This window comes from Macaca mulatta, chromosome 16 (genome assembly GCF_049350105.2).
Source record: "Macaca mulatta isolate MMU2019108-1 chromosome 16, T2T-MMU8v2.0, whole genome shotgun sequence".
Lineage (NCBI taxonomy): Eukaryota > Metazoa > Chordata > Mammalia > Primates > Cercopithecidae > Macaca > Macaca mulatta.
The window spans coordinates 51,783,614-51,796,073 of record NC_133421.1 but is presented as its reverse complement, the minus strand read 5'-3'; the positions used below and the strand labels follow the sequence as shown (position 1 = coordinate 51,796,073).

The window sequence follows — 12,460 nt, the reverse complement described above, 5'->3', positions numbered from 1 at the left end:
AGCCCAGTAGGAACTCAGAATTGAAACCTACTTCTCAGAGTAAACCTACTACTGATTGGCACTGAAGAAATGCCAAGAGAATAAAGCCCACGGTGGGTGCTTACTTTTAGGCTCCACAGCAGCTCACTCGGCTGGGTGTTTCACCTGTGACATCTCACTGTGTCCCCAAAATGGCCCATGAGGGATTTCACTGCCAGGCCCTGCCTCGGCCACAGCCTCACACTTTCCCTGGCACCTTGGAGGGAGTGAGTAGGGCTAGGGGATAAGGAGAGGAGCCAAATCATTCATCACAGATCATTTATTCACTCAACAAACACCTGCTAAGCACCTACTAAATGCTGGGCTTTGAGCTGGGTCTGGGGGTGTGTATAACAGTAAGGCAGATTCAGTTTCTGCCCTGCTGTGGGAGGAGAGGCACCTTGCCAATGATCTGGCCCAGCTCTTATTCTAGGGATGTGAAAACTGAGGCCTGGAGAGGGAAAGTGGCTTGCCCGAGGCCACGCAGCCAGGTGGTGGTGACTGAGGTGCACTGCTCCTGTCAGCCAACAAATATCCATTGAGCAACACCTGTGTCCCAGGCGCTGCTCTGGGCCCTGGGAGAAGTGCATCAGTGGGCTTGGTAGTAGAGGGTAGGGACGGAGTGAAGGGTAGGCAAGAAGAATGTCCCCAGGCTGGCAGGGGGTGGGGTGGGAGGTTTCAGTCTCAAAACTCCCCTGAAAACCAGAGGGAAGTTCCAGAACTCCACCCAAGAGGCTGGGTTTCTGGGGCCCAGAGCTGCCCTCCCCCACCCTAGAATGGGCTATAAAAGTCCCTTCCAAGCTACGTCCAGAGAAGAGCAGGAGGAGGTGAGAGGTCAGCTGGGGGTCCTCACAGTGAGAGGGGCACAGAGGATCCTCCCTCGCAGGTTGTGAATGTCACTCACATCCCGGCTGGTGAAGCCTCACTGCAGACATGCATCTGCTTCCAGCCTTGGCAGGGGTCCTGGCCACACTCATCCTTGCCCAGCCCTGTGAGGGCACTGACACAGGTAATAGCCCCTAGACAGCCAAGGAGGAGGGAAGGGAAATGGAAGGGGAAGCACTTGGGATTTGATGGAGGTCTTGTGGCTCGCTGAACCCTGAGTCCCCATCTCTTTGAACAGACTCTCTTGGGGCAGTGGAGACCTCGGTCCTGCGGGACTGCATAGCAGAGGCCAAGCTGCGGGTGGATGCTGCCTACAATTGGACCCAGAAGAGGTGGACTTGGGTCTGGGGGCTGCATGGGCCTGGGAGGATCAGTGAGGGGCATGGGCGCCAGCCAAGGTCCTCTCACCCATCACCCACCTCTGGACCCTATGAACCTCTCCTGTTGGTAGAGCCTCCCTTCCATCCATCCTTCTGTCCGCGTGCCCTGTCCTGACTGTCCCCCAGGACTGGGCCTCTGCTGGGTGGGTCTGCACCCTCTCTCCAGCCCTCACTTCTCCTCTCCTGGGCAGCATCAAGCAGCGGCTTCGCAGCGGCTCAGCCAGCCCCATGGACCTCCTGTCCTACTTCAAGCAACCGGTAGCAGCCACCAGGACAGTTGTTCAGGCCGCAGATTATATGCATGTGGCCTTGGGGCTGCTTGAAGAGAAGTTACAACCCCAGCGGTCTGGACCCTTCAATGTCACTGGTACTCTGATCCCCACTGAGCCCCCTGGGCCTGCCCTGGCCTGGAGTAGAAGGAAGCCAGGAGAGGGAGGCAGGGTGCACAGGCTTGGGGTGCAGGGAGGACAGAGGGTAAAGGGATGGGAGGTACAGAGCAGGCCAACTCAGGCCTGCCCACCTGCCTTCCCACAGATGTGCTAACAGAACCACAGCTGCGGCTGCTGTCCCACGCCAGTGGCTGTGCTCTCCAGGACCAGGCCGAACGCTGCAGCAACAAGTACCGCACCATCACTGGACGATGCAACAACAAGTATGTGCGGGGGGCTGCTCCTGCTTGGGGACCCCTCCCTTCCTGCACCCACCCTCTCCCTCCATGCTGAGCCATCTCCAGGCTCTGCCCACTGCTGACCTACCCCACCCACGGCTGCAGGAGGAGACCCTGGCTAGGGGCCTCCAACCAGGCTCTGGCTCGCTGGCTGCCCGCCGAGTATGAGGATGGGCTGTCGCTGCCCTTTGGCTGGACCCCCGGCAGGAGGCGCAATGGCTTCCTTCTCCCTCTTGTGAGTTGGGGCTGAGGGCGTGGGAGGTTGCTTGATCTCTTAAATGTGGGAAGTAAAACACAGCCCAGAGTCAGCCAGGCAGGGCTTGAACTCAGGCCCTTCCACTGACCAGCGCAGTGACTTGTGGCAAATAATACAGCTTTCTGAGGCTTAGTTTCCTCATCTGTAAAATGGCCCTAAAACCTACCTCGTAGAATATTGTGTGAATATGGAAGTCCTTGGTATCAATAGCTATATAGGACGTGCTCTATTCATGCTAACCATTACGGTGTTGTAGAGTTTTTTCTGAGAAAATCAGTGTCAAGTCTTGCTAAATATAAATGGCTCTATACCTTAATCTGACTTTATCTATTGATCTGTTTCACATTTATCAAGTCATCAGTTTTTTACTGATATATCAATATAGCGGTCTATCATCTACCCATCTATCAACATCTATTAATTAATTTTCTTCTATCCATCCTTCCATCCACTGACTCAGTACTCCCTACATGCATTATCCATCACCTGGCAACCAGCCCGTGCACCTGTGAATCAGTGCTATCATCTGGGTAGCTATCAGTCTATAAATTGATCTATCTATTTGATCTGCCTTCCCCTCTGGAAGAGCTGGTGAGGTCTGAGCCAGTCAACCTGGCTCCTCTCCTTCTCTTTATCACCAGAATCCTCAGGAGCCCAGCCAGAAACCATCCTTCTAGGAATCAGAGCAGGAGGTGGCTACATCTCCAGGGACAAAGGGGGCATGGAGGGCAGAGAGGGGAAGCTGTCAGTTCCAGCAGGGCAGCTGCTGCTCCCTGAGTCCTGGGTTGGCTCTAATACCTTGTGGGGTCAGGGAGCCCATGTCCCGTGCTGACGTTATTTCCCCCCCAGGTCCGGGCTGTCTCCAACCAGATTGTGCGCTTCCCCAGCGAGAGACTGACCTCCGACCGTGGCCGGGCCCTCATGTTCATGCAGTGGGGCCAGTTCATTGACCATGACCTGGACTTCTCCCCGGAGTCCCCGGCCAGAGTGGCCTTCACTGAGGGCGTCGACTGTGAGAAGACCTGTGCCCAGCTGCCCCCCTGCTTTCCCATCAAGGTACCCTCAGCCAATCCCCCACGCCCCTGTGTGGCCTCCCCAAAAGGCAAGGTGCTGGGGGTGGGGATCTGGAAGACTGGAGCACCATCCTTAAGCAGCTGCCTGAGGAGCTGGGGTATGAGACAGAGACACAAGAAACAGCTGAGCAGAGAGCCCGCACCGTGTGTGTTTGAGAGGTGGGGGTAGGGCAATCTGCCAGGAGGCTGAGGTCAGGCTTCATGGGGTGGGAAGCCCTCGAGACAGGTCTTGACCCATGGGTCTGAATCCAACAGGGGAAGCCTCTGGGCCCCTGCTTTTGGCAACCTAAGGGCCTTTTAGCTCTTGCCCTTCTCTCCTTCCCAGAGTGGTCTAAGGGCCCTGCAGCTCTTGCCAACTTCTTGGGCTTGGGCTGTGAGTAGGGTCCTAACCTTCAGGCTAGAAGGCAAGGACAGCGTGGGGTGCTAGGGAAGAAAAGATAGAATCCAAGGAGCAGAGTCTCTGCTAGGGACATAGGGTTGACACACATGCACACACACTCTCACATATACACACGTACACACACAGTCACCCTTAATAGGTGGGGCCACATTCATGAGGGATGACATGTGAGGGCCTCTAGATGGCCTCTCCCTGTAGCAATCTTATCTATTCCTCAATCCCTGGCTTAGGGGCACCTCCTCTGGGGAGCCTTCTCAGATCTTCCTTTTATACTTTTAACACATGGCCTCCCCTCCTCTCTCCTCTTTCTCTTCTTTCTCTTCTTTCTTGCTTTCTTCCTTTCCTTCCTTCCTTCCTTCCTTCCTTGCTTTCTTGCTTTGTTTCTTTTTCTTTTCTTCTTTCTCTTTCTTCTTTCTATTACTATTATTCTGAGACAGAGTCTCGCTCTGTTGTCCAGACTGGAGTTCAGAGGTGCAATCTCAGCTCACTGAAACCTCTGCCTCCTGGGTTCAAGCAATTCTCATGCCTCAGCCTACTGAGTAGCTGGGATTACAGGCACGCGCCACCATGTCTGGTTAATTTTTGTATTTTTAGTAGAGATGGGGTTTCACACGTTGACAAGGCTGATCTCAAACTTCTGGCCTCATGTAATCCACCTGCCTCGGCCTCCCAAAGTGCTACGATTTCAGGCGTGAGCCACCACGCCCAGCCCACATATGGCTTTTCTATCAAGCACAGCAGATGCCACTTCAACCTAGTTTCTTAACTCCATGTGTGTGTCTTTTTCCACTGAACTGCCAGCTTCCTGCAACCTTTCCTGTGTTTTTTGACCTTCATAGTCTCCAAAGCACCAAGCAAGAAAGGGGCTTAGAAAAGGTCTGTCGAACCGAACAGAATTAAAGAAGCTCAAGCCTAAGAGTCAAGAGAACTAAGTTCTAATCCCACCTTTCCTGCTAACTAGTTGTCACTTCCCTTCTCTGAGGCTGTTTTCCTTGCTGTAAAATGAGGATCGAGATTGTTTCCAACGCCTCATTCATTCCTAACCTTTTGAGACTCTATGAAACAAAATGCTAAGGACACTCAGACTGAAGGGGTGAGCAGCATGAGCCTGGGTGAGTCAAGGAGGGCTTCCTGGAGGAAGGGAGTTTTAAGCAAGGTTTTGAGAGAGGTGGGACACGAGGGAGAGAAGTGAGTCTACTATTGAAGGCGCCCCATGTCACTGGCTCCTCTTCCATCTCAGATACCACCCAATGACCCCCGCATCAAGAACCAGCGTGACTGCATCCCCTTCTTCCGCTCGGCACCCTCATGCCCCCAAAACAAAAACAGAGTCCGCAACCAGATCAACGCGCTCACCTCCTTCGTGGACGCCAGCATGGTGTATGGCAGTGAGGTCTCCCTCTCGCTGCGGCTCCGCAACCGGACCAACTATCTGGGGCTGCTGGCCGTCAACCAGCGCTTCCAAGACAACGGCCGGGCCCTGCTGCCCTTTGACAACCTGCGTGACGACCCCTGTCTCCTCACCAACCGCTCGGCGCGCATCCCCTGCTTCCTGGCAGGTCAGACTGGGAGGAAGGTGGTGTCTTCCCAGGAAACAGCCATCCCTGGGGTCCCGATTGGGAAGTCATGGTGGGATGTGGTGAAGGTACATGGTTTGGGACCTCAGTATTAGGCACACAATAGGCATAGATCTGTGCACAGTCATCACAGAATCAGAATGCTGGAGTCCCTTTCCAAGCTCCCTGTGTGTGCCCAGAGATAACTGCTTAACCATCTCTGGTGAGAAGGCTCTCACCACCTGTATGGTGCCCCAGCTCAGCCACAGGCAGCTCCGACTGTTAGAAAGGTCTCCTTATTTTGATCAAATATTCACCTATTCCCCTTAATCATGCTTCTGGAACCTCAGAAAAGACCCTGTCTCTCTTTCACACAGGAATACCTCAAAGTAGCTGTTACTTCCATCTCCACGTTTTTCCTCTTCTCTGGGATAAATTTCCTTAGTTCCTCCCTGTCCCCACCTGTTGCTAGACAGTTAATACCTTCTTCTGGAAGCTTAATTTGAACTCTCTTCAGGGTCTTTTGCCCCATGTACATGGTTACAAAAATAATGGTAGTCATTTCTCATTGAGATATTTATTTATTTTATTATTATTTTTTAAGACTGGGTCTCACTCTGTCGCCCAGGCTGGAGTGCAGTGGTGCGACCTCAGCTCACTGCAACCTCCACCTCCTGGGTTCAAGTGATTCCCCTGCCTCAGCCTCCGGAGTAGCTGGGATTACAGGCGCCTGCCACCACATATGGCTAATTTTTGTATTTTTAGTAGAGATAGGGTTTCACCATGTTAGCCAGGCTGGTCTCGAACTCCTGACCTCAGGTGACTGACCTGCCTTGGCCTCCCAAAGTGTTGGGATTACAGGCGTGAGCCACCGCACCCAACCTTATTAAGATATTTAAACATGCCATCTCTAAACCTTGCAACAGCCCTGAAAGGAGGGAAATATTATTGGTCTTATTTTACGATAAGAAACTGAGACTCAGGGAAGGTGAATCATGTGCCCAAGAGCACACAGTTAGTTTCAAATGGCAGAGTCCACTTGAGAACACAGTCGGTATTGTTTCCAGGTCTCTGCCCAGTCCACTCTGTTCCACTGTTTTCCTCACAGGGAGTCGGCCCCAGCCCCTCTTTTGAAGGATTGTATATTTGTGTGTCCTGGGAAGAACAGCGTGTGCCTTCCGGAGAGGTCTACTGAACTAAGACCTTGTGCAAAAGAGTTTAGTTAAAAGCAAGCAAATGATGGAATTAACTTTCCTTCCCTGCCTGGAGTAGAAAGTCTGTTCCTAAGAACAGTCTCTGCCCAACCCTCCCTCTCTTCCTCTTTCCTTCCGGCTCACGGGGAAGAGCAGTATTATACGAAGCCCAAAGATGGAAAAAGGTACACCAGCCCTTGGCAGAGAACATGTAGGCAGAGGCAGCTCATGGACAGGTGGGCTCGCAGTCCCAAAGTCAAGGTGCCCTTGCCCGTAGCTGGTCCGGGCTATGGATCTGGTTGTCTTATAGAGTAGAATCCTTAGGCAAAGAAGCCCTTGCCTGAGACCAGCAGCTGCCCTGTGCTTTCCCACCTAACCCAAGCCTCCTAGGAACCCCTGGTCCTTCTGCTCCTGACCTGTTGTGTTAGGGAGCAGAGTGGCGATGAGGAGCCTCAGCACAGCTGAAGAGATGGAGGTCCAGTGAGGGCCAGGAGTGTGGCCCACCCCGTCTCTCCAGTCCCCAGCCCTGGGTCTGCCCTAGTAGAAAGACATTGCTCTGGGAAAGGCTGCAGTAAATCTGAGCTTGGGGTTTTCAAGGTGACACCCGATCAACGGAAACCCCCAAGCTGGCAGCCATGCACACTCTCTTTATGCGAGAGCACAACCGGCTGGCCACCGAGCTGAGACGCCTGAATCCCCGGTGGACTGGAGACAAGCTGTACAATGAGGCTCGGAAGATCATGGGGGCCATGGTCCAGGTAAGGAGCTCTGCATCCCAGCATCCCCCAGATGACAAGCTTGGCATAAGAAGCAGTCCTTAACACATCCTTGGGGATGTGCCTAAAACCAGCTGGGTCTGGGTGACTGGCGGTGCGCCTGGATCTGTCCTCTTCCCCCGATTCTGCCTCTAACTCTGTGTGACCCTGTCTGTGTCACTCACCCTCTCTGGGCTTTGTATCTCCACCCACTAATAGGAAATTAATATTGTCACATTTGACATGATGACAATAAAGAATATGTCTGAGCCACCCTTTGAAAAGGCAAGGGTGTGGGTGAGTGGCCTCTAGGGAATGTTCCTCCTGTCTTCTCTTCCAGATCATCACCTACCGAGACTTTCTGCCCCTGGTTCTAGGCAAGGCCCGGGCCAGGAGAACCCTGGGACCCTACAGGGGGTACTGCTCCAATGTGGACCCACGAGTGGCCAATGTCTTCACCCTGGCCTTCCGCTTTGGCCACACCATGCTCCAGCCCTTCATGTTCCGCTTGGACAGACAGTACCGGGCCTCTGCACCCAACTCGCACGTCCCACTTAGCTCTGCCTTCTTTGCCGGCTGGCGGATCGTGTATGAAGGTGACCAGGTTTTCCAGGGGAAGGGTGGGGAGCATGCCCTCCCCTAGGTGGGACAAGCTTACTGCCAGGAAGCCAGACTGCTGCAGAGGCCACTGCTAAAATCTCCCCAGGACAGTGGAAACAAGGCAGGTGCCAGCAAGACCCTCAGTCACAGGCCTCCCATCCTTTGTGGAATGAGAGGATTTTTTAAAGGGTGGAGGCTAATGTCAGATTGATGGGGAGCTCCCCTTCCACTCAAGAAGTGTCTCCCAGCTCCAGCTGCTTCCTGCCTCTCCAGAGCTCTGTTTCCTGACAAACATTACTGAACATACCCAGCTGGCTTGTCCAGCTCTGGGCTAGTTTGGCATCATGTGATAACCCAAATAGCTTCCCAGAGGCTGGTCCAATCTGTGCTGCTCACATTCCCTGCCACCAGGTGGCATCGACCCCATCCTCCGGGGACTCATGGCCACCCCTGCCAAGCTGAACCGTCAGGATGCCATGTTAGTGGATGAACTCCGGGACCGGCTGTTTCGGCAAGTGAGGAGGATCGGGCTGGACCTGGCAGCTCTCAACATGCAACGAAGCCGGGACCATGGCCTTCCAGGTGAGGGCGCTGTCCGCCTCTTCTCCCAGCTTTGCTCAGGCCAGGCTGCTCAAGGGGTCTGGGAGGACCCTAGTACCTCCCTTCTGACTGGGAACTATCTACAGGATGTACAGGGGTGCAAAGCCATGCAAGGCCAAGGTTGATTTCCCAAAGCACCCCTGGAACACCGCTTGCTGTCCTGCCATGGTTCCCCATCCACTGTAGGGGCTCCAGCTTTAGGTCCACCACAGGACCAGGACTTAGGCCCAGGAGCTGAAAAAGGGAGGCTTGAACTTTCCAAGTAGAAAAAAACGCAATAGGCTTCAAAGGCAGGGAAGAACTGCTCCATTCCCAACACTCTGGCAAGATCCAAGGAGGAAGGCTAAAATCTCAGAGCTACAGAAACATTCCTTGCTCTAAGTGGACAAAGGCAGAGTCTTAGAGGCAGGGAATAGGTGGAATAAAACTAAGGCTGCAGTGACTGTTTGGTGAGGGCACAAATGACTTTATCCCAGGAAAGAAGAAAATGTAGGCACTTTGTTAGTCACTTTCATGTACATTAATTTGTTTTCCCAATCACCTTGAGAAGCAATGATTACAGTCATTTTATAGATGAGGAACTATGTTCAGAGACAGCTAGTAACTTGCCCAAGGTCACATAAATAAGTAGTAAAATCTGAATTTAAATTTACAATTTCTCCTTTCTTCTCCCTGTTCAACCCCAGTAGGGGAAGGCTTTGGCCACTGCCTTGCTCCTCTCTCCTTCCCACCTCCTACCTCCCTGTCTGGAAAGAACCTGAAGGCCCATGTGCCCATGTGTGAAGCAGTGGTGGCACCTCCTACTGCCCACCCCACTTCACACGGCGCCTGGTAGAGCACAGCAGGCACTCGAGAAACCTGAGCTTCTTTCCTTCCTTAAACTTGGGTGCTCTTGGCAGCTAAGGAGCTGTGGGCGCTCCCTGCTGGAGAGCTGAGATCGCTAGCCACCCAAGTTTCCACACTGCGAGTTTCTGCTCCCCGCAATAGCTGTGCCCTCCAGAAATATTATCCTGACACTAGCTCTTACAATCTCCTCTAATCCCTTCCCAAGTCCAACATCAAACTGGGAACTGGACAACCTGGTTTGAGCTCCACTGAACAGTAAAGTGACCCTGAAGTCCATGGTTGCTCAACTTTAGTAAACATAGTAGATATAGTTAGCATGCCATAAAAGTACCTCACAAAGGTGCTGTGAGGGTCCTGAGATATTCACCCAACAGTGCTCAGTATGGTAAAACCCTGTGTGGTTTTCATGTGTTCCGCTGGGGGATGGTGTGTGTGAGTTGTGGTTCAATGGATGATGTTGGGCTGGTGTCCCTTTGGGACATGGCCAAGCTATCTCCTACCTTGATTGTCATATCTTATGATGTGGCTTGGTCCTGTGTGGGATCCTGATGGCTGACAAATTGGTACGGCTGGTCTTTGGAAGTTTCTGAAAACTTTAAAAACTGCTTTATTGAGATACACCATAAAATTCACCCATATGAAATGGACAATTCAATGATTTTAGTGTATTTAGAGTTATGCAGCCATCACCATGATCTAATGTCACATCATTTCCACCACTCCCCAAAGAAACCTTGTAAGAACAGTCAATCCCCATCCCGACCCCAGCCCCAATCACCTCTTAATTTACTTTGTGTCTCTATATTGGCCTATGCAGGACTTCTCATATCAAAGGAATCATAGTGTGCCGTCCTTTTCTGAGTAGATGAATTTTATCCACGCTCTCCATTTGTTGGTTTGTTCATTCATTTATTCTTTCACTCATTCATTCATTCTACAAACCTGATGGAGAGTCTTTTATGTTCTGGGTACCGTCTTACTTGTGTCTAACGAATGCACTCGAGCCCAGTAATAATATCATTAAGTGTTGGATTTGTGGTTATGTGTTTTGGGCTAAAACAGCTTTTTAAGTTAGGACACACTCCTTAGTCTGATGCACACTGAGCACGGTTGTCCACTCACATTTTCAATCAGAGGACAGAAACCTGGTCTTTGGAAGGTTTAGGGCCTCTTCTGCCAGCAGGATCTTCTGGGTCTGCCCAATATTGACTGGCCACAGCTTCCTCCCAGAGGACTGGTGGAGAGAAGCAGAAGCTAATGGGAGGTCAGCAAGACTGAAGCTGCTTCTCCCCGTTCCCCTGCAGGGTACAATGCTTGGAGGCGCTTCTGTGGGCTCTCCCAGCCCCGGAATTTGGCACAGCTTAGCCGGGTGCTGAAAAACCAGGACTTGGCAAGGAAGTTCCTGAATCTGTATGGAACCCCTGACAACATTGACATCTGGATTGGGGCCATCGCTGAGCCTCTTTTGCCGGGGGCTCGAGTGGGGCCTCTTCTGGCTTGTCTGTTCGAGAACCAGTTCAGAAGAGCCCGAGACGGAGACAGGTAAGTGACCCTATCATAAAAGACATTAGCACCAGAGGCAGAGTGGAAAAACACTAGCATTTCAAGACTAAACATTGAAGATCACTGCTCTCTTTAATATCATTTCTTCCAAGTTCACAGGATCTGAAATCAGGAGGCTCTTCTCTGGAAAGCTGGGTTAAAGGAAGAGAGACACTGACCCAGGCAAGGCCCACATTGCCTGAGCCGGAGTCATCTTAAACCCAGGAGGTAGCCTGGCAGCCTCGCTGTTCTGGGTTGGTAGATCCCAGAAAACATGAGCAGAAAGGGCGAAATCTGGTTTCCCTCCAATAAGTTTGTGATTTAAGACCTGACTCCTTATTTGGAGTTGGTATTGCCTGAGTTCAAATCCAGCCCTGGCCACTTAAATTACTGTGCACTGAATACTGGGCAATTTATTTGGCCACTGAATTTGTTTCATTTCTAAGATTCCAATCTTGCAGGAATTTTGTGAGAACTGAATGGAATAATGTATGTAAAGTGCCTGGCACACAACAGGTGCTCATGACAAGGTAATTCCTCCCCAACCTTCACCCACATCTCTTGACTGCCTGGTAGGTTCTGGTGGCAGAAACGAGGTGTTTTCACCAAAAGACAGCGCGAGGCCCTGAGCAGAATTTCCTTGTCTCGAATTATATGTGACAATACCGGTATCACCATGGTTTCAAGGGACATCTTCAGAGCCAACATCTATCCCCGGGGCTTTGTGAGCTGCAGCCGTATCCCCAGGTTGAACCTGTCAGCCTGGCGGGGGAAATGAGGCTTCTGCAGGTAAGGGGAGGCCACCTCCAGCACCCTGGGCTGGGTTAGGCCCTCATATCCTTCCCTGGATGGATGGCTGAGTCCTCTTAGGTCTCTAAGCAGAGAAAACAGAACTTGTCACGAGGGATACCGTACTCTTTCCAAGTGGCTTCCCAATGTACTAGCTTCTGGGCTGACAGTCAATCCCAGGCCCTAGGACTTTGGTGAGGAAATTAGGAGCATCCAACTATCCTCAGTTTGGTCACTAATACCCAAAAACAGCTCCATTTCTAAATGTCCAGTAAATTCCTCACTTATCCGTTCTGTTACTTCCACAGGAGTCTATCCCAAGCCTCCAACTTTTGGAGACAAGGAGAAGGGGAGGACCATGAAGCTGCCTTGTCCCCCTGGAGCAACTGCCGCCTGCTGACGCTTCTGCTGGCTACAGCTCAGAGCTGGGTTCCCCAGCCGGGAGTGAGAGCTGGGGGCTCCTAGCAGCAATGGACCTTCCCGCCGTGGGAGTCTCTTAGGTATTAGGTTATGAATCAGTGCCACGTGCAAAGGCTTGGGAGCCAAGCTATGTTGTCTTGCACCCCAGGCAAGAAAAGTCAGCTGGAGGGTTTACAGCACTTTCTACTGTTTCCCAGCCCTCCCTCCCCTCCCTCACCGTGACTGAGAGACCACTCAGTCCTAGCCTGCAGAGACCCCACAGTCCTCCTCTGAGCCTGAGGCTGGGCAGCATGCTCTGCTTCTACCAATAAAGCACTGCTAAGGGCAGGGGCTGCTGTTTCTGTGTGGGGCTAGGGAGGACGTGGCCTCAGTTCCATGCTTTGCTCCAGGTGTTGAAGAGAAGTGCTGCTAACACGCACGCTGGCACAACCATCTAAGCCTCTCCTGGGGGCTGAATTAGGAGAGCCCAAAGAAACACTG

The 12,460-nt window shown here is 52.2% G+C and overlaps 1 protein-coding gene across 1 annotated transcript; it reads left to right on the top strand.

Moving 5' to 3' along the window:
• Nucleotides 1–824: 824 nt before the first annotated feature.
• Nucleotides 825–12,307, top strand: EPX (eosinophil peroxidase). The gene is made up of 13 exons (XM_015119158.3): nt 825–1,027; nt 1,142–1,235; nt 1,475–1,650; nt 1,818–1,935; nt 2,056–2,185; nt 3,056–3,262; nt 4,920–5,238; nt 7,026–7,186; nt 7,524–7,779; nt 8,195–8,365; nt 10,534–10,771; nt 11,348–11,560; nt 11,869–12,307. The coding sequence occupies exons 1-12, from the start codon at nt 952–954 to the stop codon at nt 11,547–11,549; spliced, it is 2,148 nt and encodes a 715-aa protein (XP_014974644.3). The 5' UTR covers nt 825–951; the 3' UTR covers nt 11,550–11,560; nt 11,869–12,307.
• Nucleotides 12,308–12,460: the final 153 nt, after the last annotated feature.

What these genes read in the sequence shown, in the direction of transcription:
- EPX (XM_015119158.3), top strand. Translation starts at nt 952, where the DNA reads ATGCATCTGCTTCCAGCCTTGGCAGGGGTCCTGGCCACACTCATCCTT. An exon ending in TGGACCCTTCAATGTCACTG is followed by an intron (nt 1,651 to 1,817) that starts GTACTCTGATCC and finishes GCCTTCCCACAG; the next exon opens with ATGTGCTAACAGAACCACAG. An exon ending in CCGGGACCATGGCCTTCCAG is followed by an intron (nt 8,366 to 10,533) that starts GTGAGGGCGCTG and finishes GTTCCCCTGCAG; the next exon opens with GGTACAATGCTTGGAGGCGC.